General features: G+C 41.1%; 2 protein-coding genes across 2 annotated transcripts in view; one reads left to right on the top strand and one right to left on the bottom strand.

Annotated features, from left to right (window-relative positions):
- mei4 (meiosis-specific, MEI4 homolog (S. cerevisiae)) overlaps nt 1-6,857 on the bottom strand; it is a 70,519-nt gene extending 63,662 nt beyond the window's left edge. The window contains 3 exon segments of the mRNA XM_036582812.1: nt 1,358-1,893; nt 3,331-3,573; nt 6,738-6,857. Coding sequence (XP_036438705.1) covers nt 1,358-1,893; nt 3,331-3,573; nt 6,738-6,813 — 855 coding nt within the window. The 5' untranslated portion in view covers nt 6,814-6,857.
- A 5,086-nt stretch (nt 6,858-11,943) lies between these two features.
- Nucleotides 11,944-13,231, top strand: LOC118815932 (5-hydroxytryptamine receptor 1B-like). Its single transcript, XM_036582365.1, has one exon. It carries the CDS (start codon nt 11,944-11,946, stop codon nt 13,090-13,092), a length of 1,149 nt encoding a protein of 382 aa, XP_036438258.1. The 3' UTR covers nt 13,093-13,231.
- The last annotated feature ends 9,219 nt before the right edge of the window (nt 13,232-22,450 follow it).

Below are 22,450 nucleotides of genomic sequence, written 5' to 3'. Positions count from 1 at the left end.
TTACATGTCCTCTGGGTTTTATATGTTGATAAATGTAAAAAAAAAGGCATAAATCTGAAAAAATGCCCTCTCCACCATGAATGGATTAAAAAATGTATTCAAACACATTTTAAGCCAAAACTTCTTTTAAAAAACTGTCATAAAACAACGTGTCTGACATCAGATAGCATATATCTAAACATTTCCTGTAATAGCTTTCTGTGAGGGAGCTTTTAGAGGTGGACATCTGGTTCCTATAACCACTGTGATCAATTCAGACTCGCTGTTCCTCTAGAACGGAGCATTTCAGAACAACCCACTCTGAATTACTTTGATTACATCTCAACCATTTAATTACATAAAATTTTTGAAAAATCAATGGAGTTTCCCTTTAAGTGTCTTTAATTGAATGAGTTGTATTCCACTTAGCACTCCAGCTGATCACATAGCGCTAGCTGATTTAACTTAGAAAATCGTGTTAACTTGTAAACGAGTGAAAGGAGAAAGAGAGGAAATGTTTTCTTGTGTTTGTGAGTGTGAGAGAGAGAGAAAGGGGAGAAAGGGAGAAAGGGAGAAAGAGAGAGAGAGAGAGAGAGAGAGACACACAGAGAGAGAGAGTGAGAAAGGGGGGAGAGACAGAGAATAACACTGACTGAGGCTCTCTCTCATCAATTAGAAGAGCCAAAAGAAATGGTGGCCTGAACTATTTTCTCTCCCTCTCTTTTCTCATCCAAAAAAAATGTTCAGTCCTAATTGTAAAAAATGTAACAAACTTATGTAACACAGTGGTTATTTGCAAATGCTGTTTTTGATCTTTCATCTGTGGACAAGAGATTACGGCCTTTGAGCTAATTAAATGTGTATTTACTTGTCCATCGGATGAGAGAAAAACCTAAATGTCAAACCCTGTAATAAGTGCTGTGGACCACGTGCTTTTAACAAGAAAATATTGGTCTAATTATTATAGTATATCACTCAGGCCAAGTGAAAAGTAGTTGTTTTGTTGTAGATTTATTTGTGTATTTGTGAACACGTGTGTATTTGTATTTGTGAACACGTGAAAATTCGAGTGTTTTGGTGGTTTGTCAAATGGGAAAAAAGAAAAGAAAAAAAAATTAAAAAGCAAAAAAAAAGTGGCCACTCAGCCAGAGTTGTACCAGGCAATAGGCAATGTCGACCCCTGAGCTGTATGAGATACAACGGTCATCAAAACAAAACCCACTTCGTTTCCTAGAAAGCAGTGAGTGCGAGACACTGAGGAATCTTAAGGACTAAACTAGTTGGCTGCACTTCAAAAGCAACAGAGCCAGGCAGTGATTTAGTGTAGCAGATTAATGGACTTCATTAAACGAAATGTTTTTCTCTGAGCTTCTCTTACCTTATTGAGCTGACTGTTGCTGAGCAGCAGGTCAAGCATCTCCTTCAACGAGTCCTCCACTTGTCCCAAGCACAGCGCAGAAGGTCTCCAGTGGACATCTCCTTGCTCCACAGCCTGTGCGGCCACCTGGGAAGCCTGCAAGAGTAAAGCCGGCTGTGGGGTGACTCTGCCCCCGCTGGCCTCTTTGTAGGCCTCAATTACAGAGCTGAGCAGATGGAGTACCGAGTCCCACACCAAATCTCCCTCCTCTGCCAGAGCAGGGCCTGCCAATCTGCGCAGCCCACACAGGTGCTGCAGGAACTGTGTGCGCTTGGATAGGGCATGCTCCAGGGATGCTCTCTGGTGAGGGAAAGTGACACGACTGGGATGAGCAGAGGATGTAAGGATGGTGGATGAGTGGCACGGGTCCTGTGTGTCCACAAGGTCAGGCGTTTGAAGCAGAGTCTGTGTGTTGTTGCTAGTCTCGCAGCCAGAGTCGCTCTCAGAGAACTGTGGGTCTGTGAGGTCCTGGGACAGAAGCCTTGTCACGTCATCACCTGTATGAAAAACAGGTGATCATTCACTTTTCTGTTCATTTATATGAGCATGTCAGGAGGGGTCGACCTCAAGACGTGCCCTTAAAACTGTAGTCATACATGCATAAATGAAAAAAGAAATAAACTCTTCAAGATCTTATCCTAAAGCTCACTGGCATAACAAACAGTATTGTCGACTGGACCCCAACGTCATTATTGGACCCCTTATGTCCCTAATGGTGCAATTTTATACCCAAGACTCATGGGTAGCTATGATAACATAATAATAAACATCAAACTAGGCCTGTCATGATCATGAAATTTAGCTGACAGTTAACTGCCATATTAAAAACGATTAACAATATAATTGTTTTGGTTTTCATTGCATGCAACTATTAAAGTGCAAGCCTCAAGTGGCCAAATTAGCTGATTAGATATCTTGGTTCTTTCCCCCTGATAACTTGGCTTTGTTCAGACCGGCAGCTCTAACACAAGTTTTCTGCATATCTGATTTAAGCAGAAAGGATTTTCTGTAGTTTGAATGGCAAAAAATCAGAATAATGCCACAACTGTATGTAGTTTCGGATGTGATTTAAATCAGATTACTGGACACGTGACTTACTTTGACCAGTAAAATCGGACTGCATGTGTTTTATCATCATTTGTTGGGGTTGGGGGTTTGCTTCAACCCAAAAAAGACCCAATTAATGTTCTATTTTATAGCAACGTACACATATGATTGTGAAAGCTAACAACTGTGGGAAAATAACTGTGGTCGCGATCAGGCGATTGGCGACTGACAGTAAAAGGAGGTAAAATGTGGATTACATTGTCTTTTTGCGAATTGAAGGCCTGTTTATGTGCTGGGGCCCATCCAGTGAGATGCTCTCTAAAATGTTCGATTTTGGATTAGAAGTGTTTTGTGCCAGGTAGCTTTGTGGAAAAGGGAATCATTTTAAACCACTAGAATAAAAAAAATCAATCCATACTTTCTCCTTCTGAATTACTCACATTTACTTACTTTCATTCACTGAAAAATATACCAAGAACATCAGAAACAGTTCCAAGAGAAAATATTGTTAGATTACCAGAAGCGGTCACTCCATTTGTCAATAAAATGTGTTACTGGAAATACAAAATGCACAGCCACTGACGTTTAATAGTCAGCATAAGAAATACAATTAGATGCTTTTAAGTGGTGTTCATCTCTTTTTTGGAATCCTTAAGGTCTAAAATATAACGCTAAAGCTCCAAAGTAAGAGACATAAGCAACAGCAAAGCAGTCCAGGTGCAGAACCAAAAATACAGAATCAAATAACCAAAAAAAAGTAATCAGGGACTAAAAAGTACCTGCGTAGAAGTACCATTTGAAAATACTCAGAAAAGCACACCTACAACGTACCTGAGTCAATGTAATTAAGACACTACCCACATCAAATAAAGCTAAGAATCACTCACCGCGTCCATCCTCAGCAGCATTTCTTGGGTTTGACAGCAACTTCGTGAGCAAAAGTTCTTGTCTAAGTCTTAACACTTCTTCCTTGAGGTCTTGAGCTCTGGCTTTCCAAGCTTCGTCTTGCTGCTTGAGTTTGGCGGCCAGACTTTCTGCATGCTGTCTTCCACTCCTGCCAGCAGGCTTGCTTTTAATTATGGCGACTGCCACAGCAAGCTTAGCAGTCCTGATATACCACACTGCCTTTCCTGAGGTAAAAATGTGCAGAAAAACACACAGGGAGTCTGTACCTATCTTATTCCTATAGATGTCTGATTATTTAACGAGTTTCAAAGAGCAGTTATGTATTACAGGGGAAAATGAATCACATTATTTGGCTATATGTTAGCTTTAGATAGCGTATCATCAGCAATGCGAGGGGGGGTCACTGTGTCAGTAAAATTTCTTCGAGACTGGACTCTGAATCTCGGCTCCAAAGTGTGCAACATAGCGCTAAAACCCTGGTTCTAAATGACGTGCAGACTGCAGGTCACTTAGCAGCGAAGTCTCGCCTCGCTAGTAGCTACGAAAAGCCAAAGAGAGATTTAGCTAAGACGAACATTTGGAGATGAATGAACATATTCCAATTTATAAGCGGCGCAGTTTCCTAGAGCGTTAAATCTGCAATGAGAGACTGTCAAACACTAAAAAGTTGTGAAGATGAAGTCGCTTCTCTTGCGGTGCAGCACCTACATTTGGCGCCTCAGGCAGAATTTAAGGTGGAACAGGAAAATTAGAACAAGAAGCTGGAAAATGAGAAGCAACTTCAGCCTCGTAAAACAGCCGAAGGCTGAGAGACATTTACAATAAGCTGATCTACGTTTGAGGAAAGTTTTCTGGCGGAGATGGGAGGAAAGTGGCTATAGCTAAGCTAAAGCTTAAAGCAAAGCGAAGTAAATCTGTGTTTTCGTTTATATTGTTTAGTCTATGCTAGGACATTATCACATACTGAGACACACTGGACATTAAATGTTGTGGCTCCCAAGGTGGTTTGATTTTTGTTGAAAGGACAAAATGGCTCTTCTTATCATTTGAGTTGTGACTCCTGACTGAACCTGGCTTTTAATGCAGCCGGTCGGATTTCCCACTCATCCATGTGTGTTTTTGTTATGTGCCCCCCGGGAAGAGCGTCCGGGCGCTGCACTTTCCCACGTCCAAGTTCCGCTTTTTAGGTTCCGTCAACGTTACGGTATAAATTAAATATTTAGAAAATCGATTTTTGACATTTATGAATCGATTCAGAATCGTTCACATCCGCATCGCGATGCATCTAAGAATCGATTTTTTCCTGCACCCCTACTAGTCATTATGTACCAATGGAAGCAAAAGAATCATATTATTTGGCTAAAACTAAGCTTTAGCTAGCATATTGGAACTCACGATGGACTGGTTAGCAGTGCTAGTCAGCTTCCCCTGTTTCGTTACTGAGAGTTTGGTTGTTATAAACTTTATATATAATCTACAAATGGAAGTTTGATTTTAATTGAGTTTACACTAGTCATTATGTACCAATGGAAGCAAAAAAATCATATTATTTGATTAAAACTTAGCTTTAGCTAGCATATTGGAACTCATGATGGTTAGCGGCCCTAGCTATATCCTATCCCTCAGATTACTGAGAGGTTGGTTGTTATAAAGTACAAATTTAGGTTTCTGTTACACGACAAAAGCCATTTAGACATTCCCAGAAGTATTTCTGTGCTAAAGTATTAATGCTAAAATACAGATATTTTACTGTTTTATAAATGCCTCTATGAGGAGTATGAGGATTTGTGGTCAGTCAACACTTTTTGGCTACAGCTGAGCAATATGACAATATTTATCAATATGTTGATTAAATTACACCAAAATATGTCACGATATGCTTGTCTAGGCATATTGTGGATATCATCAGTACTTAAAGACACTTTCCAGCTGCTTGTTTGATTAAAAAGACAGCTTAATTGCTTAATTAGCCCTGTTTAATTGAATTTAAAGCAGGGCAGTGTGTGAAATGTTAATTATAAATAACTAAAATAATAGTTTTTATTGTATTTTTAAATGTGGCTCTACTTCATCTATTCCCACTTATCAGATGCAAAAATACATATTTCCATTTTCTCTCTGTCCATTAGAATTAAACAGGCCTTTTAGGTTACTGTACCTTTAAGAGACATGTATATAAATGACCTCTGTTCTGAGTGGCTGTACTGTAATGTGCCTCATTTAAAAAGCAGTCCAGCCTGCAGGACCCCTTATAACTTCAATGTGAGTGGGCGGAGCTAAACTGCTGTAGGCTGATTGGTGGATATATATTTATATACATGTTGATTTTCATCACATAACAAAAAACGTTTTCAAAGCAAGCTGTTTGTGCAGCTTAGTTTCCACATATCTACGGTATGGACTGGGGAACGAACGGTACGTTTTTGAAACTTTAACAATGTTAACATTTTACATCAAGTTCTCATTTCAAAAAAGGGAAGGAAATTCAGTTTTTTCATGATATCGGTCTGATAAAGGGGAATTCCATCAATTTTCAAATTTTTGGCAGAACTCCACCATTGTAGTGTCATTCAGAGTGGTCTGATGTAAAATTATGTTGTAGAGAAAATTATAGACTCAGATTCCCAGTGGTGGTGACAGGAACCAGAGGTCACAGTGTCAACAACACAAATACAGCCATTTTATTTACTATCCAAAACCACCCGTGAACCTACACGTGTCCTCTGAGTTTTATGTGTAATGTTGATGATGATCTGAAAATGATAAGTGCTCTTTGGGGACTATTGTGCCTTATAATTCTCTGCATGTACCCCTCCGCCATGAATGGATTAAAATGAACGGATTAACAAGACGCTTTAGGCCAAAACCTTATCACAAAACTACCGTAAAACAACGTCTTTGGCAACATGCAAGGTATTCATAATCCATTCTGTAAAAATTTCCTGTGAGAGAGATTTTAGAGGCAATAAACTCTTCAAACGTCTTGTTCTCTAGAACGGAGCATTTCACATGAAACCGCTTTGAATGACTTTCTTTACAGCTTTTTTGGTGCAATTATGCAGAAATTTTGAAAAACTGGTGTAGCTCCCCTTTAACGTTAAGTCTTATTCAGCTAGTTTATTGCTCACATTTGGTTTAGGGGAAAACCCTCTTACTGCTTTATGACTAAGTTAACTAAAATGGTTAAGTTAGCAAGCTTGCATGCCAAAGTGAAGTGTACATCAATAACAGTATTTAAATTAAACTGAAGCGGCCGACATTTTAGCGCTGCGATGACCAAACGTTTGTCTATTAGCTTAACTAGCCTACTTAACTCTATTAGCAGCTACCGAGCGAACATTAACCTGAGTTAGAGCGCGAAAGTTAGCACGTTAGCTAACCTAACTACCTTCATTTCCACAGCTTGACATTTTCCGATCAGCCCCGTCTATGTTGTCTTCCATTCTGGTCAGTCGCAGACGCATTAATTAGGTCACATCAAAAGAGACGCTACAACTCATGACTTTTACAGACGGATTAAAACCGCACTGAACGAGTTCATGGATCTCAAACAGCAAACAGCGCCGCTATCGAGTGCGGGCACGCGCACAACGCGCGGGCTTAGTGATGTGGAGTCGATTCCAAAAGAGTCGATTCTTCGATTCCAGCAGGTCTAGTAGTCAGGCCTCACTCTTGGCCAGTGACTCCGGACAAGAGTCGAAATAGTTGGAGTCGACTCTTCACTTTAGTTGAGTTTGAGTATGGCGAGTTTGTTTACCAGCTTTAAGACAATCAAAACCTTCATTTCCTTTTCTAGAGCTGCTACAAAAGGATTTAGAAATGTACAAAGAACGAAAACAAAATAGTAAACAAAATTTTTCACAGAAAGCTGTGGAAAATAACGTAGCTGAAGTTGGCATTTTTTTGCGTGCTTCTTATTTACATTTTCCGTTCCACCTTAAAAAGTGCTGCAGTTGCATTCTTGTGCCTGTGCACCGCTTAGGTCACTGCTTTATCATTTAAGGTGGAACGGAAAATTCGAAAAAGAAATGGGCGAATAATTCAGCCTCGTAGAAAGAGGAACAAGATAACATTCAGCTGCTCTGGAATAATAACTTTAAATGTGGTTAACTGGCTTATAATGGTTGATTTACATAGAATTATGACTGCAGTAGCGTTGATGATTTTCTCGGCACATCACCCCGTGTTTCCCGTTTAACTCGTTAACGTTTGTTTTAATTGGCTGAGTCTCAAATGACTTCAACTACCTATGTAGTGCACTTGTGTCTTTGCCAGACGTATTATGTACTGTTTGGGTGAACGAGCCGTTATTTTAAAACCTACGTAGTGCACTACGTAGGGCGTAGGGAGCGATTTGAGATTCAGCCATTTCAGTTGGTCTGTTTGTTCTCTGAGCCTGGCTGAGCACAAATCTGAGGGAGATTTTCAAATCAGTCAAGCTGTTTGGCTAAAGAGTGAGCTTTTATGGCTTAATGTGTCGTATTAAATCTAGTCTTTATTCACAAACAAACAGAAGATCCAAATTCTGAATAAAAAGTAAGAAAACGGTGTAAATACATTTCGAAAGATCCTGTTGAAAGTTCAACTTTGTCCAATCAAAACACGTTCTGCTGCATTTTTCATCACACTAAATAAAGATGCTGAAAGATAACAATGGGTTAAAGGGGAACTCCACCGATTTTTCAAAAAATTCGACTTAATTAAATGGTTAAGATGTAAGTCATCCCGTGGTTTTGGTGTGAAGTGCTCTGTTCTAGAGACACTTGAAACGTGGTAGGAACCAGACGTCTGTTAAGTTTGATGCCTCTTAAAGCTTTCTCAGAGAAAGGTATTACATGAAGTGGTTAGATATGCGCTGCCTGATGTCTGACTCATTGTTTTGTGACTAGAACTTTTGTCTAAAATGTATATTAATCCATTTTTTTATCCATTCATTGCAGAGAGGTACAAGCTGTGAGGCAAAATAGTCCCCAAAAAACGTATTGTTCAGATTCATCACTATTTCACCATTATTAACATTACATATAAAGATTCAGAAGACACGTGCAGGTTCACTGGTGGTTTTGGATAGTAAATAAAATGGATATATCTGTGTTGTAGACATGGCAACCCCTGGTTCCTATCACCACCACTGTAAAGAAATCACAGTCTGTAAGTTCTACAATGTGCCACTTCACATCAAATCGCTCTGAGTGACTCTGTCACTATCTCACAGACTGAATTAGTCAGAAAATTTGAAAAATTGGTGGAATTCCACTTCAAGAGCAGTGTAATTTTGTCACTGAGAAATGTAAATACTTCTCTCTGCATAATGATGTAAACTTCATGTGCACATTTGCCTAATTTACCTCACCACAGTTCACAATAATAACATTTAGGACCAGAAAAGAAAGTTAAAGTTAAGCTGGGCTCCAAAGAGAGGCGATGATTTAGAGACAAACTACTCCAAACTTTTGAGCGTCGTCTTTTGCTCTTATCGTGAGAAGCAGATGCTCCTTTAAAGCTGCTGGCGTGTTTGGACAGCGATTCCGTTGCACGTTATCACTCACAGTGGTCCAGCCGAGCACACTAGAGATTAGTAATTAAGGGCTGTAGAGTGCTGATTACCTGGATCAGGTGTGTTAGGAGCTGGAACACTGCTGAAGTGTTGGAGTGGATGAGGGCCCTGATGCCTGCACTGGAAAAGACTGCTGAAGTGGACTGCAGGGCAGGAACTGTCCAGGGTGCTGAAGAAATACAGTGCATAAAAACGCACCATTGACCACACACTGTACTGCAACAGCTTCTGCCACGAAAGGTCTTTCTTACAAATCAGGTGAAGGAAGTGTCTTTTACAATGATCCATAAATACTGCCTTGTAAATCATTAGTTGACTGAATATGAAATCAATATCTGAACTAATGGCTCGCTCTAGTTGAAGGCTTTCACAAGAGATAAATCAATCAGCAATAACATTAAAACCACCCCACTCTGTAGGTACAATTACTGACCCATTTACAGGACCACCACAGAGCAGGTATTATCTGGGTGGTGGATTATTCTCAGCACTACAGTGATACTGACTGTATGTTAGTGTGTTAGTGTGTGTTGTGCTGGCGTGAATGGATCAGACACAGCAGTGCTGCTGGAGTTTAAACACCTCAGTGTCACTGCTGGACTGAGAATAGTCCACCAACCAAAAAATATCCAGCCAACAGCGTCATGTGACCACTGATGAAGGACTAGAGGATGACCAACACAAACTGTGAGGCAACAGATGAGCTACTGTCTCTGACAAGGTGGACCAACAAAGGTGTCTAATAGAGTGGACAGTGAATGGACACAGTGTTCTGACAACTGAAGAACAGGGTAAAAGGGGGCTAACAAAGTATGCAGAGAAACAGATGGACTAATTGTAGAACCACAAAGTGCACCTATATGGTAAATGGAGCTGATTAAGTGGATGAGTTTTCAGCCTCTTATATCCCAGCCATACTGTACATTAGGACAACCCAAGCAGCAGCAAATGAAAGCTGGACATCTCAGCTACAAATACACTCTTTCAGTGTCAGACAATATTTGTGCACTTGTCCAGCTTGGAGTTGGTTGGCACAATGTTGTGAGGCTGTAAGTTCAGTGAATACAGTAAAGAAAATAGACTGAACCAGATTTTTGAATCAATTCAGTTCTTAAAATTAAGGGATCTTTCATTTATTTAACTGTTGCCTTTTATTGAAGAACAATAATAAGACAAATAAACCCAAGTCACTATAACCATTTATTTTTCATTTTTAGCTTGCATTAAAACATCACAATTCCCTATAAACAATGGTTTTCCTCTAATTAGTGAAGTGTTGTCTTAATATAACATATTAATATAAGTTAATGTCACATAAAAGTTAAATCTTTTCAAAAAGACAATGCAATCAAAAACCATTTTAATTCATAAATAGTTTGTTACTTTTTTCTTGCGACCTCATCAAACGGCCTAAAGATTAGAGATAAAAACAACTTGAATTGTAATGTAACGTTAATATCAACAGTGGTATAGTATGGTGCTGCTTTCTAGTTGTTTTAATATACTAAGGTACTAAACTGTCACTGGGGCAGTTCCCCTCTTGTCACTGGGGTGGTGCCCTCAAGGGTACATCTAAGTACCTTTAGTCAGGGAACATAATTGAACTGAAATTGTATTTTCTAAGTTGTATTGACTCCACACACTCCGTCTCATCTCCAGACTTTTTATTTTATTGTTCTGTTTTAGAACATGTGGTTATAAAAAGGTACAAATATGTACTTTTCACCAGGAAAAACGTATTTAAAGTACAACATTGGACCTTAAAACCACTGTTGTACCTTTTAGGGCACATTTACATTGCCTGTACCTTGATGAACAAAAAATGTACGTGCACAGAACCTTTATTTCTAACAGTGTACATTAACAGCAAATTATATATAGTATATAATATACAAAATATATGTGTATACAGTTGTATGGAAAAGTTTGGGCACTTCTGGTCAAATGACATGTTTTGTTAATTTTCTAAGTGAAAATAAGTAACACATCCTTTATAGAGAAAACACTCATTTTAATGCACAATTACTAACATCCAGCAAACAAACAGAAATTGTGCACTAAAATTGGCAGAAAATCCATATTTAAGTGTTTTCACTGTAGAGGATGTGTTAACATACTTTCACTTACAAAATCAACAGAAACAGAAACATATATATATATATATATATATATATATATATATGTGTGTGTGTGTGTGTGTGTGTGTGTGTGATCATATGAGAGTAAACTCAGATATGACTCCTATACCCACCAGTGAGCACAGGCTCATTGGTGTAACTGACTGTTGAGTACACTGTTGACGTTAAATGACGGCGTTTTCGCTGAGCTCTAATTTGTGTCAGTGTTCTGTGGTGTTTAAGAGTTTTCCGGCGACTTTGCTGACAGTTTTGCTTTGATTTTTTCCAACCTGTTGACCAAACCCCAGGGCATTATGACCCGGTGGATGATGAAGTCTGGGACCACAGCGCCCCCAGCGCGCGTCTCCCCGAGCGCGCGGAGCGCATAAAGGCGAGCGCGAGGCTCCGGCAGCGTCATATGAAGTTCAGAAGCGGGTTGTGAAGCAGCGGGAGCGGCAGTGACGCCGCTCAGCCTCCTTTACCAGACCTGATGGGATTAAAGACGGACGGGGAGAGAAGAGCGCGCGCTGCTCCGCAGGGTTTCCCCCACACCTGCTCGCTTCAAGGCGCCCCGATGGCTCTTTTACGCACGGCGGAGCGATAAAGAGGCGACGATGATGGGATATAAATGCGCTTCGGTCCGCGTCTCCAGTCGGGGCGCGAGCTCCTCGGAGTGTTCTCAGTGACATGCGGAGGGAGCGTTGAGGCGCGCGGCTCGGAACCACGCTGACACTCCGTCTTCTGCTGGCTTTTCGTTGATGCTCCTGCGTTGCGCCGAGAGCGCGGGCCACGTTTCGTTGCCCGCGGGGACAAGATGACACGAAAGAGGCGCCGAGGGCAGAGCGAGCGCTCTTAAGATAAAAGATAAGCAAAAAAAAGTCCGCGCGCGCGTCGCGTAGAGGCGTAGAGAGCCGCGCGCCATGGAGCTCAAACCCACCGCCGCGGTGTACGGAGAGCCCCTGAACATCTCGTCCAACCACACCGTCTCCAACCACACGCGCGCGCCCGGAGACGCGAGCGGCGCCGCGCCGGCGCTCGTGCAGGCGCTCGTGGCCACGCTGCTCTCGCTGCTCACGTGCGCCACGGCGCTCTCCAACGCCTTCGTGGTGGCGACGATCGCGCGCTCGCGCAAGCTGCACACGCCGGCCAACGTGCTGATCGGCTCTCTAGCCTTCACCGACCTCCTGGTGTCCGTGCTCGTCATGCCCGTGAGCATCGTGTACACGGTGCGGCGCGTGTGGACCCTCGGCCGCGTGCTCTGCGACCTGTGGCTCTCCTCAGACGTCACGTGCTGCACGGCGTCCATCCTGCACCTGTGCGTGATCGCGCTGGACCGCTACTGGGCCATCACGGACGCCGTGGGCTACTCCAAGCGGCGCACCATTTCGCGTGCCGCCGCAATGATCGCTGCCGCATGGGTTATCGCCGTGTCCATCTCGCTGCCGCCCTTCTTCTGGCAGCAGGTGCGCGCTGAGGACGAGGTGACCACCTGCAACGTCAACACGGACCACGTGTTCTACACCATCTACTCCACGTTTGGCGCCTTCTACATTCCCACGCTGCTGCTCATCGCGCTCTACGGGCGCATCTACGCCGAGGCGCGCAAAAGGATCCTCAAGCAGTCGCCCAAGCGTGTGGGCAAGAGGCTCACGTCAGCCCGCCTCATCAGCGGCTCTCCGGGATCGGTGGCCTCCACCACCTCGCTCAACTACGGCACACACGAGGCGTCCTCGTCCGACACCATGCCCGTGGCCAACAACCAGGTGAAGGTGACCGTGTCCGACGCGCTCCTGGAGAAGAAGAGGATCTCCGCTGCCCGTGAGAGGAAGGCCACCAAGACGCTGGGCGTGATCCTGGGTGCCTACATCATGTGCTGGCTGCCCTTCTTCATCTACACACTGCTGGTGCCCATCTGTACCACCTGCACTTTCTACCCGGAGCTCTTCGACGTCTTCACCTGGCTAGGCTACCTGAACTCGCTCATAAACCCCATCATCTACACCATGTCCAACGAAGACTTCAAGCAGGCCTTCCACAAGCTCATCCGCTTCAACTGCTTCAGGTCTTGAGCTGGCGGGCCTTGTCCATCAAGAACAACATAGGAAGGGTCAGCAGGACTCCATCGTGAGAAGATGGATTTGATCGGCCTGCATGAAGCCGTTTTTGAGAAATGGTCACGCCAAAGACAAAAGTGGCACACTCTTTTCATTAAAGCAACATCCATCTGTTGAGGGAAAAAACATGTAACATGGTGCTCCATCACGGGAATATGGATACGGCTGGCCTGCGCGAAGGTTTTGAAACCTTTTTTAAGACAGGAACCTCATGAGAAATGGTCGCACCGAGGACAAAACTGGCACACTCCGAGTCTTCTCATTAAAACAACGTCCATCTGTGGAGGGAAACACGTGTAACTTCTTGCTCCATCACAAGAAGGTGGATACGTCTGGCCTATGTGAAGGTTTTGAAACCATTTTTGACACAGGAACCTCATGAGAAATGGTCACGCCGAGGACAAAAACATTAAAACGATGTCCATCTGTGGAGGGAAACACATGTAACTTCGTGCTCCATCACGAGGGGATGGATACGGCTGGCCTGTGTTAAGGTTTTGAAACCTTTTTTGAGAGAGGAACCTCATGAGAAATGGTTGCACCGAGGACAAAAACAGCACTGCGAGTCATTGCGAGGCTTTTTGAAGCGCCGTCCATCCGTGGGAGGAAAAAATATGTAATATGCTTAAAGCACATCATGAAAAGATGGATACGCTAAGCTTGGTTGGAACCGTTTTTGAGATGATGAACGGTCACAGCGGGGACAAAAATACTTGCACTGGAGACATCATTAGACTGTGGAGACCCATCGCGAATCCGAATGTCTTTTCCAAGCCGAACAAATCAATAACCAATAAGCTAAAACTTGCCTATATAGGCAGTTAGACTTGTCAGCCATGCATTTTAAAGAACGTTTCCATTTGAAGCCCTTCATATCCCAGCGTTCGTGGACTGGGCTATATGAACCATGGAGCCTAATTCTGAGCATAACGTCTCAAGAGTGGCCTATAAAGTCTCATCAAAGAGGCACAAAGTCTCAGATGAGGTTTGATGTTCTTTTTTTTCCTGCATATACGAGAAGGAAGAACATTGGTCTGAGTGGGAATCCCCATTAAAGAAATCTAAATTAGCCTACAATTGTAATGTGCAGGGGTAAATCTGCCCCACTCCAGACGGCCCCGGGTGGTGAGGCAATTCTACTAGTTCTACTAGTTTATTCTAATGATTGTAACGAAAAAGCCATTAGGCCTGCGGTATCTGTGTGTGTGAGAGACGTGTAGGCTGCAGGGTGGTGAGTGTGTGTGTGTACATGCTCGTGTACATTATGAGCTTTTGAGTTTTTGTTATATTTACAAAAGCTAACGCCATACCTTTGCACAGTAGTGTACATTAACAAAGCCATGGTGTTTACTTTTGTAAATATTTAGTCCAGTGCGAAACTCAGAGACCACCCTTTTATTTATAGGATTTCCAGTCTAAACAACCAACAAGCACAAGCTGTTCATTTTTCAGCAGCAGGAAACATCACCGCTGTCCAAAAACACAGTATCTCCAAAATGGCAACTTTACAGGAGGCAAAAACATTGGTTACTTTTAATGTAGGTTAATGTAAAGAGATTTAATTCCATGCAGTTTTGGAGCTTTTCTGTTGCTCCATTCATCATGAAATGTGCACACAGTGTAAAGGACAGCTGCTGAGCTCAAACGATGGAGAAAAATAAAAATAGAAAAGAGATACGTCAGTTTTTTTTGGACAGTGATGATATATTTAGCAGGAAATTACACAGAAGCTACCACTACATGTCAAATTGTTGAGTATTTAGGGTGTCCACTCTTTGCCTTTCCATTCTTTTCAAGAAACTCAGTTTCAGTTTTCCAAAGAATATTTTTCCAAAGTTCAGTCTTAGAAGTTGGTTGCATTTTCTGCTTCTCACCATCCAAGTAATCCTAATTAGATATTTCATCAGTGCATAAAATCTCCCCATCTTAGATCTGCAGTTTCGGCCTTGTGTAAATGTTTTTCTTTTTTTTCCGACGGCTTGTTGACAGCTGCACATCCGTTCAGACCCATAGTGTTGAGGTATCTTCTCACAGTGGAAGGATGGACAGAAACTCCTGTAGATTTTTTCAGATCTGAAGCAAGAGCTGTTTATCTGATGGGGACAGTTTTTGGTCGTCTACCAGGTCTTGCAGGTGGTTGTTAGGAATTTCATTTTTTTTTTCACTTGTAGAACACCAGACTGGGAAACCTCATCCAACCTCTACAGATGCTGTACAGATACTTAAATCATTAACAAACTTTCTGGTGATCCTCAGTTAACTATCAACACCATTAAGGTTAGGGTTAGGTTTAGGAGTAGGTGTAGGTTTTGCTTTCAAGGTTAGGTTTAGTGTTGGGGACAGATTTAATAGAATCCTTCACACTCAACTTCACAATCACTTGCATTTAATAGATATTTAGTTGAAAGTTAAAGATGAACTGAGCATCTAAAAAGCATCTACAGTGGACCATCCAAATAAAGTGTTGCAGTGGATTATTTTATTTCCAACCTCAGAAATATCACATTGAGCCATCTAGATGCACACTGCAAGGCAGCTGAGGTGTGTTTGGGTAGTGGCTTGTGTGAATGAAGGGAACATAATGTCAGTGAGAGCAATGAGAGCTTTTTAGATTGTAAAATCTAAAAAAAAAAAAAGTTAAAGTGGCTGTAAGTGCATAAAAGCAAGGAGTGGACAAATTTAATACTGACAGATTTGAAATACTTAGCGTTGGAAGAGAACTTTTCTGTTTATTCTATGTTTTCTGACACTGAAAGATGAATAACTTGGACTTAACGTCTGGAAACTAAATAAACGAAAGGGTGCTTTCTGACTTTTGCACAGTACTGTACATGCCAGTGTGTGTTGTTTTTCTTTTAAGTCTGTCCTTATGGGTTTTGCAGTCTATTTATGTATTTCTTTGTTTGTTTTATTTAGCTTTTGTTGCATTGTGGGTAGCTTTTCTGGTCTGAGCAGGTCTGAAACACCACCAGGCCTGCTGCTGAAAATGGAAATATGAGCTGTACGGCTGAAGACAGCAGTCTTTGTCATTATGTAATGAACTCTTCAAAACACGTGGGACAGCTGACATGTCCACCTGGACATAAACGTGACAAGAATGCAAATGGACGCTGGTCACGTTGGTATAGAGCACAATTCGATTTGTCTGATAAAATGCAGATCAAGCCAATTAACAATGCAACAACATTTCCGGTGACAGTGTGGTTTTACTGGAAGCCGTCGTTTCATGAAAGCTACTGCTGTACTATAAGCTTCTGTGCATTTAAGCAATGTCCTGTAACTACCTTTGGCAATGTGGGCTAAATTCCAATCCAAACGGAAGTCTAAAGAACTGCTGCTATTACAAAACGTGAAAAAAAAATAATGATAATAAAAAAAAGTCACTGACTTTGAGGATTATGGTCATTTTCATTGGAGCGACTCTCCTCCTTTGTGAAGCAGTACGAAAATGTTGTTGGGCCGGAAAGGTTAGGAAATAATCGGCTTTGACGGCATAAATCAGGTGCAGAGAAGTGTTTCTTCGAGTTCTTTTATCCAGTCGATAGCGTCAGAGCGTTCATGTAAGCTCAAGAAAATAGAGGAGACCCCAATTAACACTGAGCACTCCATGTGCGTTTGGTTCATTTGTTCTCTGTCTGTCCCTCTCTCTCTCTCTCTCTCTCTCTCTCTCTCTCTGTGCCCTGGTCCTTGTTGGGTTGAAATTGACAAATGTCACAGTTACGCTGAGGGCAGGCAGGTTTGCAAAACATATTTGGACATACCGCGTATGTGGACTGCAAGCTGATGAGCGTTTCACGCAGGAAAGGATGTTTAACATGACACTTAATACAGTGTGCGCGTTCCTCTGGGGACTCTTCTCCCTGCATTGATTCTTAAACACATGATATGTGGGAGATTTAACAGGGTATTTTTTCTAAATTTCAGCTTAATTCAATAGTTGATACATTAACAAAGTCATTCAGAGTGGCTTGAAGTGAAACAGTGATGTCTGAAGAGTTTAATGCTTCTAAAAGCTCCCTCACAGAAAGCTTGCATAAAATGGTTATGCTGCCTGATGCTTGGAACATTGTTTTACAGTAAGGTTTTAATGGCCAGGGTACCAGGCCGCACGTACATCCCTGTGACTTTCAATGTGTGGAGGTGAAGCTTTCTGTGTGTACTGTGTTGTCTATCACTGTATAAAAGATGCACCAGCCTTCCTTTACTGTTGGATGCACTGTTTTTTCCATGCTTGCAAGCTCATACAGAGCATAGTTCAGATCAGTAGGTGCTTCTTATTACTTATTATTGATTGTTTAACCACAGCGACAATAAACACCGCAAAAATGATACCTTAGGAAGTCAAAACATCTTAAACGTAGTATATCTAATATTTCTCAATATAAGATTGTTGTAAGAGCATTATGGGATTATTCAACCAATTTCTATACATTTGTACTTATGTTATTGAGTGAAAGTGTCGCTCCATTGGCAGCTCATATTACGTTTCATGAAATTAAGTGGATCGTTTTGCTTATAGTAGGAAATAGTGCTTGAAACTATTAAAATGGTCTGCTAATGGGATACATGTTACTTAGATGAAACTGCCTAAAACTAGTAAAATGTCTAGAAATATGTTTAATTATCTCATATTGAGAAATATTAGATATATTGACTAGATTTGAGATGTTTTCACTTACTAAGATATCATTTTTTGCAGTGAAACGTGACTGATTGTCACCTGTATTCCTTTTTATGTGTTCAAAACTGTAGTTGGTGACACAAACTGATCAGGTTTCTTAGATCTTGTTCTTTACACATAAAAAAGTGACAACACTGATCAGAAATTCGAGTTATTAACAGAAAACAGTAGATAAAATGGCAGAAATAGACATATTTGTCAGTCTACCTTAAAATACATTCATGATGGAAGGATACATGCAGGGCGTTATAAGACAAACTAGTCCCTAAAATGTATTTTTTCAGATTTGCTACTGTTTACTGTTCAGCATTACGTATAAAAGCTCAGAAGACACATGTAGTTTTGAACCGTAGGTATAAAAGCTATATTTGATCATTACTATTACCACCACTTTCAATCTCAGTTGGTAAGTTTCTCTACAATGAATTATTTCACATGAAACCACTCTGATTGACTTTGTTTACATTTAAACCACTGATTTATGCAGGAGTGCATGCAATAATTGGTGGAAATCCTCTTTAACCATCCTTGGGCTTGTGGAAGGTGCTGTATAAATAGAAATGTTATCCTGATCATTGTTATTATCATTAGATTGATGGAGTTGGATCTGTGCTGTATAGTGCTGTGTGTATGCAAACACAGGAGGTGACTCCCCTTGGTGTGTGTGTGAGCTCATTAGACAGCGCTGATGAGGTGAAGGAGGTGTAAATGAGGGTCTGAATGGAGGTGAGTTAGGCATAGGAAGAGTAAACAATCATGTTTGCCTTCAACAGCCACCAAATAAACACCAATATCTGGTTATGCTAGGGAAAAGACAGCATTCAGCAGTGAGGTCAGCAGAATTTAGACTCTAGAATTATAGAATTCCCAGTCATTGAACCTCATGAGAAATCATTGTAGTGTTTGACAAAACATGGAACGGAGAGAATGTTGTCAGTTACAAGTGATACAGGTCAAATGACATGTTTTGTTGGTTTTCTAAGTGAAAAAAATGTTAACATCCTCTACAGAAGAGGAAGAGTTTAATGCCTCTGAAGTCTCCCTCAAATGGTTACGAATGTTTGGAACATTATTTTACAATAAGGTTTTGAGGCCTAAAACATATTTTTTAACCACAAGAACCTGACAAGCCAGGTGCCAGGCCACATGTACATCCCTGTTAGCAACAGTCAACAGGGTATCGATTTCAATGTGTAGAGCTGAAGCTTTCTGTGTGCTACCTTGTTGTCTATCACTGTATAAAAGATGCACTAGCCTTCCTTTATTGTTGGATGCACAGGTGAGCACATCCTCTACAGAGAACACACTTGAATATGTCACTTTTCTGCCAATTTTCTTCTTTTCTACCAATTCTACTTATTTGCTTTGCTTAATTAGTAATATATGGAGAATAAAATAAAGTATGTAACGTGACATAACTTTTGCGCATTAAAATGTAGAGGATGTGTATTTATTTTCACTTAGAAAATCAACAAAACATGTCATCTGAGCAGCGGCACCTAAACTTTTGTATTTATTTTGTACGTCCTTAAAAAAATCAATTAGGGGTCTGCCTTCCCGCAGGATTCCTGCTGGCCCCATGGGACCCGCCACAGTATCTTGCAGTGCGGGACTAATTTTCACTGTTGTATGCAGAAGTGAGCGGGTAACCAGCCCACAGCAGGTGGGAGTGGGATGAAGCAGGAATATAGAAAAATCCTGCATATTAACAACATAAAATGATAAAAGTAAAACGGAGCCTTCAGTCCGACGGCCACAACTGCCGAGCACAGCAAAACACCTGCTTTGTGTTTACTGGGAATACATGGCGTTTGGTGAAGTTACTTCACAGTGAGCCTGATGACCATGATTGCCGTGTTTATCCAGCAAAGAATAATGTATTTGTGAACAGACTGTGTCACATATTGGATGTCAGTTCGCCTTGATGGAACTGTGTGGGCGGGAGTGGGACAAATGATTCCTGTATTCTATGGGACCGGGATGAAATCTTGCGGGAGTGGGACTGAAAAACTATCCCGCGCAGACCTGTACTTTCTAAAGGTTATTTAGGAAAGGAAATGATTATATAAAGAACCATAAACACTCACCATTTGAGTGCTTTAATAGTTCTTGTCCATAATGGAAAACTTGTATATCGTCCTTTAAGAACCTTTTTCAAAAAAATGGTTCTATACACTTCTGCTATTGTTGTAGAACCTTCCCATGGTCATAGAACTTTTGTTTGGTACTATAGGACACTTTTTGCTAGGAGCGTACATGTGTGAAAGGTCACACTGTTGGGACAGGTGGTCATTTTTTTGAGGTAATGCTAGCATGCTTTAAGCTAATATTGGGCCTCATTCACTAACCATTCTTAAGAAGAAATGTCTTCTTAAAACCTACTTAGACAGTTTTCTGACATTCACCAATGTTTTCTTATTTGGGATTTCTTCTTAAATAGGCTCAAGAGCCCAAAGGTGTGTACAAATCTGCGGTTTAGGAACACGTCGTGAATCTGACGTAGACTTTTTCTTAGGATCTTTGACATGAAAAAAATTGGAAAAAACAAGCAACAACGTCATCCAACTTGGTGTAGAAACAACTATAACCTACATCCGTTTGGTTGACTGGGGGTTTCTGCCAACTGTAAAGCTTGTTCCACTGTTACAGTTTAACTGTAAACCCTGTTAACAGCTGCTACCAAAGAGTGCATATGTGGGCAAAGCATAGGCAGGTCAATTCTCTCCCATTCTCAGCCATTGTAGAGCTCTGTAGGTGTTACTCTGCGTCATGTTGAGGTTGCTGGGTGACTCGAAGCGTATTGAAGTTGCCAGTGGTGGCAGAGGCTTAATAGACTGATAGGAAAGAAAGATACAATGATATTAATAAGCGCTCAGCAAAAAATAATACAGACATTTCAATCAAATTCATGAACCCCTGGATGCCGTCTTTAGGCGTTATTGTCCTCGGCGAAAAAACAGAAATTAATATCCTGCTTCTATGATGCAGATATGTCTCAGACACACTTGGGCAATTTCCACCCTCCCACATGATGCGACAGTTTCCATGGTTTCGGCCTTTATTAAGAATTAACAGCGGGCTCGATGGCCGCCCCTCCTTTGCGTTCGAGCTGGCAAGGAGCTGCTAGTGGGACCACGGCCTGTTGTTCCATGTGACCTGCTAATTGAGTGGTTTTGTGTGTTCACCTTCAAAATGCTGGGCCAAAGGGCCGTGAACCATTAGAGGCAGCTCTTGGCCTGTTTATTCAAAAAGGTCTATTCAAATGCAGCAAACGATTGCTATCATGAGAAAACCTTGCAACTTTTTTGCTACTGTCCACTTTCTATAAATTGACCAATAGAAATTGCTGTTTAACCTCTCAAAATTCCAGGCTTATTTTCACTTTTCTTTAAAATGTCTGCATAATTCAAGCTCTGAGATCAAACAAAGCCATTCAGAGTGGTTTGATGCGAGATGGTGAATTGTAGAGAAACTCAGATTTCTTTACAGTAGTGATGATGGAAACAAGGGTCACAATGTCTACAACACAAATTTAACCAATGTGTTTATTATCTAAGGCCACCAGTGAATATACACATCTTCTGAATTGTATATGTAATGTTGAGAAAGATATAATAGTAATTAATCTGTTTTCTTTGGAGACAGTTTTGCCCTGCATGTGCCTTTCACCATGAATAAGCTTAAGATACATATGTTAGGCCAACATCTCAAAACTGTCATAAAACAATGTCTCAGACATTGGGGCAGATTATTCATAACCATTTCACAGAAAAGCTTTGGGTGGGGGAGCTTTAAAGACATTAAACTCTTCTTACTTTTTCCTATCACTACTGTTGTGAACAGTTCTGACTATGTAAGTTTCTCTAGAATGAAGCATTTCACAACAAACCACTCTGAATGATTTTGTTTACAACTGAGTTTTGCAGAAATTCTGAAAAATTGGTAAAACTACAGTGTAAATTAGGTTGTTTGGAACATCTTGATGTGACATGCCTAACTTACCAACTTACCAGTTGTTCATGGTGGTGGTGATAGGAACCATATGAAGCGCTTAATGCCTCTAAAAGCTCCTTCACAGTAAATTATAGCATGAATTGGTTAAGAATGCATTGTCTGATGTCTGAGACATTGTTTTATGATAGATTTGAAACACTGTTTAAAAAAAAAACACCTATTTTTGAATCCATACACAGTGGAAAGATACATGCAAGGTGTTGTAAGGCAAAATAGTCCCCCCCAAACTTCTATTTTCCAGGTTTATCACTCTTTTACCAACATCAACATTACTTACAAACACCCAGAAGACATGTGTAGGTTCACTGGTCAGTTTTGATAGTAAATAAAATGTCTAATTCTGCATCCAGGTTCCCATCACCACCACTGTGAAGAAATCAGAAGGTTTCTACAATGCACATCACATTAAACCACTCTGGATGACTTTGTTTACATCTCAATGATTGAGTTATGCATAACTTTGAAAGGTTTAGGGTTAATCCATGTTTTTTCCTTCTCCTATAACATTAGCATTCCTAGAATATGAAGTGTAATGAAACTTAGCTTGTCATTTTCAGAAATGTTGGCTCTTTCCAGTGCTTTAGTACAGGGAGAGTTAAACAAGATCAAAAAGTCACG

Source organism: Colossoma macropomum, unplaced genomic scaffold, assembly GCF_904425465.1.
Source record: "Colossoma macropomum unplaced genomic scaffold, Colossoma_macropomum, whole genome shotgun sequence".
In the NCBI taxonomy this organism is placed as follows: Eukaryota; Metazoa; Chordata; class Actinopteri; order Characiformes; family Serrasalmidae; genus Colossoma; species Colossoma macropomum.
Note: the sequence above shows the minus strand (reverse complement) of the source record. Positions and strands in the feature narration are given on the sequence as shown.